The sequence below is a fragment of the Sinocyclocheilus rhinocerous genome, unplaced genomic scaffold, assembly GCF_001515625.1.
Source record: "Sinocyclocheilus rhinocerous isolate Xijiao unplaced genomic scaffold, SAMN03320098_v1.1 scaffold705, whole genome shotgun sequence".
Taxonomy (NCBI): Eukaryota; Metazoa; Chordata; class Actinopteri; order Cypriniformes; family Cyprinidae; genus Sinocyclocheilus; species Sinocyclocheilus rhinocerous.
In genome coordinates this window covers 1,567,812-1,577,561 of record NW_015630576.1, presented here as the reverse complement: position 1 = coordinate 1,577,561, position 9,750 = coordinate 1,567,812, and the positions used below count along the sequence as shown (strand labels likewise).

The 9,750-nt window shown below is 38.2% G+C and overlaps 1 protein-coding gene across 10 annotated transcripts in view; it reads right to left on the bottom strand.

Annotated features, from left to right (window-relative positions):
- LOC107740646 (microtubule-associated protein tau-like) overlaps positions 1 to 9,750 on the bottom strand; it is a 37,190-nt gene that overhangs the window by 17,247 nt on the left and 10,193 nt on the right. For all 10 annotated transcript variants that reach the window (XM_016553148.1, XM_016553145.1, XM_016553146.1 and 7 more), the window contains one exon: positions 1,414 to 1,599. In XM_016553148.1, the coding sequence (XP_016408634.1) occupies positions 1,414 to 1,582 (169 nt within the window). In that variant the 5' untranslated portion in view covers positions 1,583 to 1,599. The remainder of the gene's footprint in view (positions 1 to 1,413; positions 1,600 to 9,750) is intronic.

Sequence of the window (9,750 nt, the reverse complement as noted above, 5' to 3'; positions counted from 1 at the left end):
AGAGTAGCGCTTGTTGTTTGTCGTTTCTCCGATCACAAATGCAGACATGGTTTTATGTTTACGCGGCGTGATGCAACGCAACTAGTAAAAAGACCGTATAAGGGGCCGTTCACATATCGCGTATTTTGCGTGCTCAAGATCGTTATTTCAAATGTAGACGCGCGGCAGGCGCGCTCATAATGGAAGCGACGCGCTAATTTTTTCCAGGCGCGTCCACGCCGCATCGAGATAAAAACGTTTTAACTTTTCAGAATGCCGCAAGCGCACCGCGGGTCATGTGACAAGAACCAACCAATCAGCTTCATCCTTTCCCGTAACAACATTGAAAGCTCAGCCACACCAAATACACAAAATAATGTTCTTTTTTAGCAACGTCATATGACCCCTTTAAAAACGATTGTGAGCACACAATGCAGGCAGGACAAAATGTCTTATAAAAGCTATTCTTAACTGAACTTCATTTTCCAACAGTTGAAGACATCTGTTTTGTCCAAAATCTTTAGGATAAGGATGTCTTTTTTTAGTTATTTATGCTACTAGTTTTTGCTGTGGTATTGAAGTAGTAAATTGTTCTTTAAATAATAAGTGTTACTTAAATAATAACGAACCATATTTTTTTTGCTCATCTGAAAAATGGATCGATCTGTGACTCAAAATGTGATATGATAATGTAATATAATCCGAACCATGAGATTTGTGATCCGTTGCACCCCTACTCTCTTGACTTGTTATTTGAAGAAAAAATACAATATCTTTTATTCGGGCTAATTTAATTAATTTTTCCAAAATCTGAAGAATGCCTGTCCGAAGGGCTGCCAGGGATTTTTAAATTTTGCAAGCCCTGCAAAGCAAATTCTTGCATAACTAGGAAAATATATTTTCTACATAGATATTTCCGCTATTTTTCCATGCATTTTATTGATTTCTCTGACTTTTCGACACCTGGAAATCGTGTGATTTTTTTTTTCCTCTTCATTTCTTAGGTTTTCCATTGACAGTGGGAACCCTTTGGTGGGGATGCCTTAAAATGTAAGGGTTTGTGGACCACACTTTCATAAGGATCACAATCACTGTGTAAACCGACTCTTTGAATGTGGAAATTGTGATTGTGATCTCCATTGTCCTTCAACAAATGGAAAATAAGGCCCAACAAATAAATTCTACAAGACATTTTGTAGTTGACATGAATCAATGAATATCTTCACAGACATCTGAAACCAACACATGGCTGAGTGTCACTGTCAGCATATGTGTCAGGTTTCTCAGTATGAGATGAGACATAAGCGAGAAACACACTGCCATGAGTATCACTCAGCTCTTCTGCGCTTTGTGGGGAAAAGGGGGTTTTCAGGCTTAAATTTTTCCCCTCTTTTTATTACAGTAACTACATTTTTTTTCCCTCTATATACAGACCTTTCACTGGCCCGTCACCCGGTCCCATATGTGCTGCTGTCCCATTCTTCATGTCTTGTTGATGGCCGTCACTGATGGTCATGTTGGCTACACCAGATGCTATGTTGTTCCCAGGAGAGTGCTGAGAGTCACCCACCTGTCCAGAATTCATGTGGTCCTGATGGTCCATTTTGAGATGATTTCAGTCTGTAGAGTTCAAACAGAAAACAGTCATCAGGGGTTAATGTGGCAATGTGACAAATAAGTGCTGCATTGCCTTTTAGCCACAAGATGTCTCCTCCCTCACATCCAATTAATATTATTAGTAGCATTATCAGAGTGATGTACATACGCACAGACATATTTAGTTGTTTGTATGTTAGTTAAAAATTTTAAGATTTTAGTTATTTAGTTAGTTGAGATTAAAAAAGGTGATCTAGCTCAGGCAGGAGCAACTATCACAACTTGATCCAGTGTATGATACAAAGACTTACATAGCGTTATGAGTTAGCTGGTTGGTTGGTTTGTAAGCTTTATTTAACTTTGATAAAAATATGATGTTAGTTAGTTAGCTTACTTTGTTAGCTGAGATTAAAAGAGTGACCTGGCAAGAGCAAATAACACAGTAACAAGAAAAGTCTTAAAAGTTTTAAAAGAGATTCTAATATAGGAGATTTTAGAAATAAACTAAAACATTAATTATTATAGCTAGGGACAAAGCAAGACACAAAAATGGCATTCAAATACCATAGAGACAAAATAGCTGCACTAAAGGTCATTTTCAAGTGCCATAATTTCATCCCATGGAGGAAGTTTAGTCAGATATATCTTTTCCTGTAAATTGTTTCTTGGGTGTTAAAACGTCTTCTAAAAAGAAGAACAGCTAGATGCATAATATCATTTGACCAAAGTCTGTAATGACAACTGTTTATAGAGAGACAAGATGGGCAAATACAAGCAAATGTTAGACCATAAATCAACTGATAAATAAACCCAATGTGAGCGGTGAGCATTCAGTCTAAGCATTCAGCAATTCTTCTGTTCTGCTCAGTTTGGTCTTTATTTGTAAAAATGTGTTTCCTTTATGGAAAATAAGTTATTTTATGTGGTAAAACTAGAATTAAAACAAGCTTAAATCATGCCCAGAGAAAGCCGTATCCTGTTCTTTTACTTATGGTCGCTGATGTGCTGTGTGTGTCTGAGTGTGTGCTTCCTGATACAAGTAAGAATGTGGTTTTCCTTTTAGCAGTTCTGCTTTATACTTTGTACAATGTTAAGCCAAATTTATGTAGTCCCAGCAGAGCTATTAGTAAATCCACGCTGGAGACAGTAAAGTGAACGCTCTCATCCATCTCCTTCACACAGGATGCCCATAAACATGAATTCCATTTGTGTCGAAATGGATTAGATGGCTCACACGCAACATTGTCACATCCCATAATTCCTTTTTGTCGATGACACACGTGTACGTAATCGGACACCCAAATGTTTCACCTGCGCTCTGAGACCCACACAACAAGGTCATCTGGATGTGAGAGTCATAATGAAAACCAAGTTGTTTTAGGCAAGAAGTGCTGTGGAGCTGAAAATAGTGCCAAAGCTGCAGGGGTGGGTTTACATTTGTCAATTACATCATCCTCAAAGTCAGCAGTGACCAGCAGGGTAGAACAACACCAGAAGCCAAAATGGCCTTTAAAAGGCATAGTTCATCCAAAAATGAAAATTCGGTCTTCATTTCTAACCCGTATGACTTGGACCAATTTATGGTTCTTTTGTAGCTTTGAAGCTTCAGTCACCATTTATTTTAATTGCAAAGAATATGGAAAACAGTCATTACATTTTCCACTTTCATGTTCCACAAAGTCATATGGGTTTGGAACGACATATTTTGGGTGAACTATTCCCTTATGCTTTGTATTTGAAGGTGTTTTGTCCCCAGTACCATGATTGCACAAGTGCGCTGAGGATTGGGAAGCATCGTTCTCCAAATTCTCCAGGGAGAATCTGTCACCTTCTTAATAAACTCTCACAAGCCGGGTTTCCCTGAGGCAGCAGTGGTGCAAATTCAAGCCTGACTCCCGCAGGATCCTTATGCATTATTCAGAGCGAGCTGTGATATCAGTAAACAGAGCTTAGAAACCATCTGCAACCACAGTCAGTCCAGAACTAGATAACCAGCCACTACATCATTAGGGACTGATTTATTTACCAAAAATGTTTGTCGGAAAACACAAACTGGGGAGGAACATCTAAAATGCTCAAAAACTGGAAAAAAAAAAAAAAAAACAGAGGATAGCCTTGCAGCTGGTCCTCAGCAGATGGTGCGTTTAGGATGATGGTCCTCAGCATGGTATACTGGAGTCCCCATCAGACCATAATCCATCCCTTCCAACAACCCGTCACTCACATGATCGCAGAAATTAGCAAAAGAGAATTATCCAGTCAATTCCAGATGTACAAAATCAAGTCCAAGCCTATATTCTCATTCAAGAAGCCATTTCACTCAGATATGTCACAATAGGGGAAAAAGGTTGATTGCAACTTTCTTTTTAAGCTGACTTTATAGGTTCAATGGCGTCAGATTACATTAATATCCCAAATACCATTGGTTCTCACATGGTTCCCCATGATTTTCTTTTTCTATTCCTCACACGAAGCTGAAATATAGCGCACATGAGACCATATCAATTATTTTTATGCTACTTTTAGGTACAGACCCAGGTTACTGTTTAATTTTTTGTAGAAAAAGCGGTGTGAACATGTTTTAATTATTTGTGTGTGTGTGTGTGTGTGTGTTCCACAGAAGAAATTTTACAAGTTTGGAATGACAAGTTGTAAAACATTACAAAAATGTATTTTATATTGAACTTTTCTTTTAACCATCTCAAACAGTTAAGTCAGTCAATCAGCTTCACTTGCTGGTTTACCAGGTTTTGCTGTCAAAAAACATAGCCATGCTGGTTCACCAGCTAGAATGTCAACAAATGGGCACTAACTCGCACAAACTAGCCTGAGGAAGCACATGCTGGTCTGGACAGAAGAGAAAATGTGTTTGGCACGTGATTCAATGTTTGCTAGAAGGCTCTGAATGCATGGTCATGAAAAGCATGACAACTTCCATCAATTGAACACTTGATCTTGTCCATAGGGAATCGACTGGATTGTGGAAAGCAGACACCAGATGGGTCTCAAGAATAAGAGGAATTGATGACATCAACCAGTTTGTAGGCAAAGCAAGGTATTACATCCTGATAAAAGACTGCAAAGACAAACATTTTCTTTCTGTGCAATCACATGCACAATGAATAACCAGGAGTATGTAACAGTACAATTTGAGATTTCATGTTTTTATTTCTAGAAGCATTTTTACATTGAGTAGGCCTGAATTTCCTGCCTAAGTTTTATGTTCATGCAGTTTGGTCTCCTCTGGCTGGAATTCAGATTTACAACAATCGCTGTTCAAAGTGCTCAGCATGCTGGTGCACTTGACCTGAATGATTGTGATCCCTCCTGGGCAGTGCAGTGAGAATGTCAGTGCCCCTTTAAAATGCCTAAGCCTTTCTTCCTGACGATGGATGTCTCTCGCGCTCTGTCTTTTTTTCGTGGTTAAGAGCTTGGCACGGAGTAGAAAGGGCAATGCTGGATTTATGAGGGATAGGCCTTGGAATGCGGAGGGCTCTTGAAAGACAACGCAGGGCGACATGTGGCCGATATAGCTAATGGGTGGCCCTGACTGAAGTGGGCAGGGGTGAAACGGAGAATTGTAATGTGAGTTGGCCTGCAGCCAGGGACGGGCAACTCTCACCTCATCAATATTCAGGACACATTACTGCAGAAAGCACGAGAGAATGAGAGAGCAAAAAAGAGGGTGAAAGGGAAATGGAGACTGAGAGAAAGAGGAAGAAGGGGGGCAGAAAAGGAAAGAGGTGTGTAGTACACTAATGCAACAGAACAGCTCAACAATAAGGATGACACACTGGTTCGGAGCTTGGGGCCCTTTGACAGAAATGTCACTTTCTTTATTTGGACTGTACTACACTGTTGAACATTGTTTGCATGCCTTGCAAACATAACTATTTGGTTTACAGTGATATATTTAGCATCACCAAGAATCTAGGTGATTTGCAAAAAAAAAAAGTCACGTCTCAGATCAAGTGCACAAGTTTTGGACATTTTGGATTTTTTTTGTCAAATCCAGAAACTTTAATGATACTTTTTTTGAATAATTAAATCATGAAATCATGGGCTAATTTTCATTTTTGGGTGAACTAACCCTTTAACACTAGTTTATCTGATTTTCAAAATAATTGTTAGGTGTTAGTTAGCCTACTTGAAAATATCAGTAAGAATGGGTTGAAAATTATAAGTCAATCAGAAATGTTTTGCATCATCATCATTTTCCAGAAAATGTGTTTATGAAGTCAAGGAGATAATATTATACATTAACTGTAAAATGTCCTACAATCATTATATAACATTTTTAAACATTAAAATTAAAATATATTATTATTAGTTTATTTTTGTTAGTATAAAAAAAGAATGAAAAATGCCTAATGAAAATGTAGTTATATTTTATGACACATTTTATACACATTGCTAAATAAAATGCATAATTGGTGATGCTAGTGAAAATTTAGGCAGTGAAGTAATTACTGAATTACTGGCCCAGACTAGCCAGTAAATAACAAGCCGAAAATAAGCCTCATCGCTGAGCCCTGCTTGCAACAATACAGTAAACAGTGAGTAAAGGAGAACGAGTGATGAGGAAGACAAAACAGAGAGAGACAGAGAGGGAATGTGAGAGGGTTTCTGAGCTGAAAGGACAAGAGCGTGTAGGCGGAAAGGAGAGTGAAACAACAAAGACAAAGCACGCAGGAGGAAAGAATTCAGCGAGCGAGAAAAAGAAAGGGAGGAGGACAGAAAAAGAGAGAACTTTGGGAATGAAAGGATAAAGGGACTTCAGGCGAGAGAAAAGAAAGAGTGACAGACACGCAGACAGGGCCTGCAACTGTATGATACAGCAGATTTCTAGAGGGACTTTCACTGATTTTGCTGCAACAGTGCAATAGGCTGCCATCACATCTAAAGGACTGGGGCATCGTGGGTATTTTCATTGCACTCAGCCCTGTCTTCTCTCATCAAATCACATGTTATTTTGCCTGAGCACACTGAGCTAAATGATCCTGCAGCACGGCAGATCTGGAAGGTTTCTTGAGGTTGTGTATGGCCCACCGATATGTATCCATGTAGTCAGCACATTTGCTGACCGTTTGATGACCTTCTCAATTTGGTATACTCTAATCTGATTGGTAATGGAGCCCCTAAAGGCTTATGGTGATGGAAAAAATTAAATGGGAGGAAAAGTAATATCTCAATGTGTTCTTTCACAAAACTTTTACGTTCCCTTAAGAAACTTCGCGTGGTCTTGCAAAACTTTTACATTTACCTGAGAAACTGCGCTCCCTCGCAAAACCTTTGTGACTGACATAATATGAGGTGGGAAAAAAACTATATTTCAGTTTTTTTGCGAGAGAACCCAAAGTTTCTTGGGGGAACGCAACAGTTTTGCTAGAGAACCCAAAGTTTCTCTGGGAAACGCAATCGTTTTGCAAGCAAACGCAAATGTTTTGTGAGAGAACCCAAAGTTTCTTGAAGGAATGCAATAGTTTTGTGAGTAAACATTTAAGTATAATGTTTCCTCCCATCTCATATTTCCATCACCATGTCTCTTTAGGATGGTTGTCTTCGCGCCTCATCTGGTGTCATGACAAATAGTGTCCTCCTTGGAAATCAGGTCTCCATCAACTATCAGTTAATTATTATCCTAAAAAAATGTGAACGATATTAATTGAAAATATGTATGGCTTACTATATAGTGCATAATAGAACAAATTAATGCATAATAAAACAAATTGAACGGAATTTCTTACAATTGATTAACTGCTAATTAATAAATAAAAATAATAATATCCTATTAAGTGAATAATTCAACATCATTTATTTATAAAATAAAACTTTGGACATTTAACACATAATTAAATAAAAAATAATTGTGAATACATGTGTAAGTGCAAATTCCTAAGCTATCAGGCTAATCGGGTCTCTGTATGCTATGCTAGTGCATAAGCTAACTAATACAGACATTAATGGTCATTATAACATAGTTCAAACAGCATTTATCATAACATTTTGTAGGAATTGTAATCAGGCGCTAAAGAGAGTACCTATTTAAAGTAATTTGAGCCAATGGGATCAAACTGGGGTCCTAATGGAGACCAGATTTCGAGGGGTGACTTGATTTGTCACCATACTGGATCATAGGACACAAGAGGCACTTTTGAAGATGCAATAATCACTGGATTTGCCAAAATTTTATTGGTATAAAATCTATTTCGGCTTTTTTAGTAAAAGACTTGCCAACATTTAAATACGTATTTTCCATGTTGGTAGTACAATCAATATTATTCAAATAATATAACGTAATAATATATATTTTGCAGAATTTGCAGTATCGTTTACCTACACCCGAAATGGCATGTAAAACAAAACTGTGTTTGGTCCCCCTTTACAAGGCTGTCATTCGGTCACTTCCTGTCTAAGTGGGCGGTTCTTCACCAGAATATGCTGTGATGTCAATGAAACCTTTTGCCACAACCTTTTGTTTAAGCCATTTCAAATCAATCAGACATTTGTTTCTTTTAAAGCTGTACATAGATGGTCAAGTTTAGCACTGTCGGCTTATGATCAGATGCAAATACCAAGTGTAAACGTGGCAAACCTTGTCATATATTGAAGAACCAGTGGCCAATTTTCAATATGGAATGACGCTGATCTAGTCATGCGTGTTAAATGTGATGCTATGTAACCTGTCAGTGGTCCTAGTGTGGTGAAGATCAGCCGTTTTTCTGCAAAACTGACCTGACTTTTGCTTATTCAATTGGAAAAATGACCATCTGTCAAACCCTGCACACCAGATACCAGGAGGTAGGGGTCCATAACCATAACCTCACGTTACCTCATGTACATCTCTTTCTGTAATTAGGGCTTGTCAGTAAATGTACAGCCCTTAGCAAGGGCAGAAAATGAGGCAAACGCTCTGCTGGCAGAGATTAATCTGTGAAAAAAAGTGCAGACGTCGACAGAACCCAGCTGATGCCATAAGAAGAGAAATCAATAGAGCGGTCATCTTCAATAAATATGAGCCGAACAACAAGCAGGAGAAAACCTGTTGAGTTAAATATGTATACCCATAATGCTCTCAAAGACATTTCTTGCTTCCACGGTAACCAGCCCAGCAAGTCAATATGGTAAAATTCCCACACAAACACCCTCCTTTCACATGAAATTCACCATCTTTTTGCTTGGTTGGTGCCTCAGAAGGTTCATAATCCATAGCTTTTCCAGCACTAAGAATCTTGATCTTTGCAGCATAATAAAGGTTAATGTCTTAATGAAAGAGTAAATGAGAACAGTACACATGACATAAGTGTCCTGAACTCTGAATAATTATGGTAGGCCCTTGTGGCTTTAAAATTCATTATTTGTAAACCATCCGTTTGCACTCTTCCATTTCCTGTCTATGTTTTGTGGCTTGTCTGCTTTCCAAGCCTCTAATACATTGAGGTTTTCATTAAGGTCAACATGAAATAAACTTTTACCCTCTCTCATTTATTTCTTAATAAACATTCCTGGTTTTATTGTGAATAATGAATCTGTTCATGTTATTTTAAAGGGATAAAAGCTCGTAATATTTTAAAATGCAATAACTTGACTCCGTTCAAGACTTTGTGGACTGTCATCTCAAAAACTCTTATTTTAACTGAAACATGAAAATAATTATCAGCTTTATGGTTGAATATACATTATAGAAGTAAATTCGGTTGCAAACAGCATTTTATGCTGTTTTTTTAATTACCCTGGTTGTGCTAATGTTTAATAATGCGTTAGTCAGAATATCTTGAGGAATCTGTCAGCCCTACATCAAAATATCTGTCATGTCCAGGTTAAATGTAGGGTAGGTGATTTTGGAAAGGCTAGCAATAGCAAGCTCACTTTGAAAGCATAAGATCTCACCCTCCCTGCATAATCACTCTTCAAAGCCACACCTCCTCCAAAGCACATGAACGTGCACAGGCAGACCAGAGACTAGCGACACGATGAAGGTATGTGGCTTAGGTAAGGGCAAAAAATCTCCAGAAACGGTTTTACATGTCCATTTACAAAGGGAGCCGCTATTAATATGCGGGGCATTGAAACTGCTTTCAAATCGCTTTTTACTTTCACTTTCGAGATTTGCGATCACACGTGCTATGTGTAAACTACAGCGGCAGTACTTACCACACATTTTACAAGATCAGA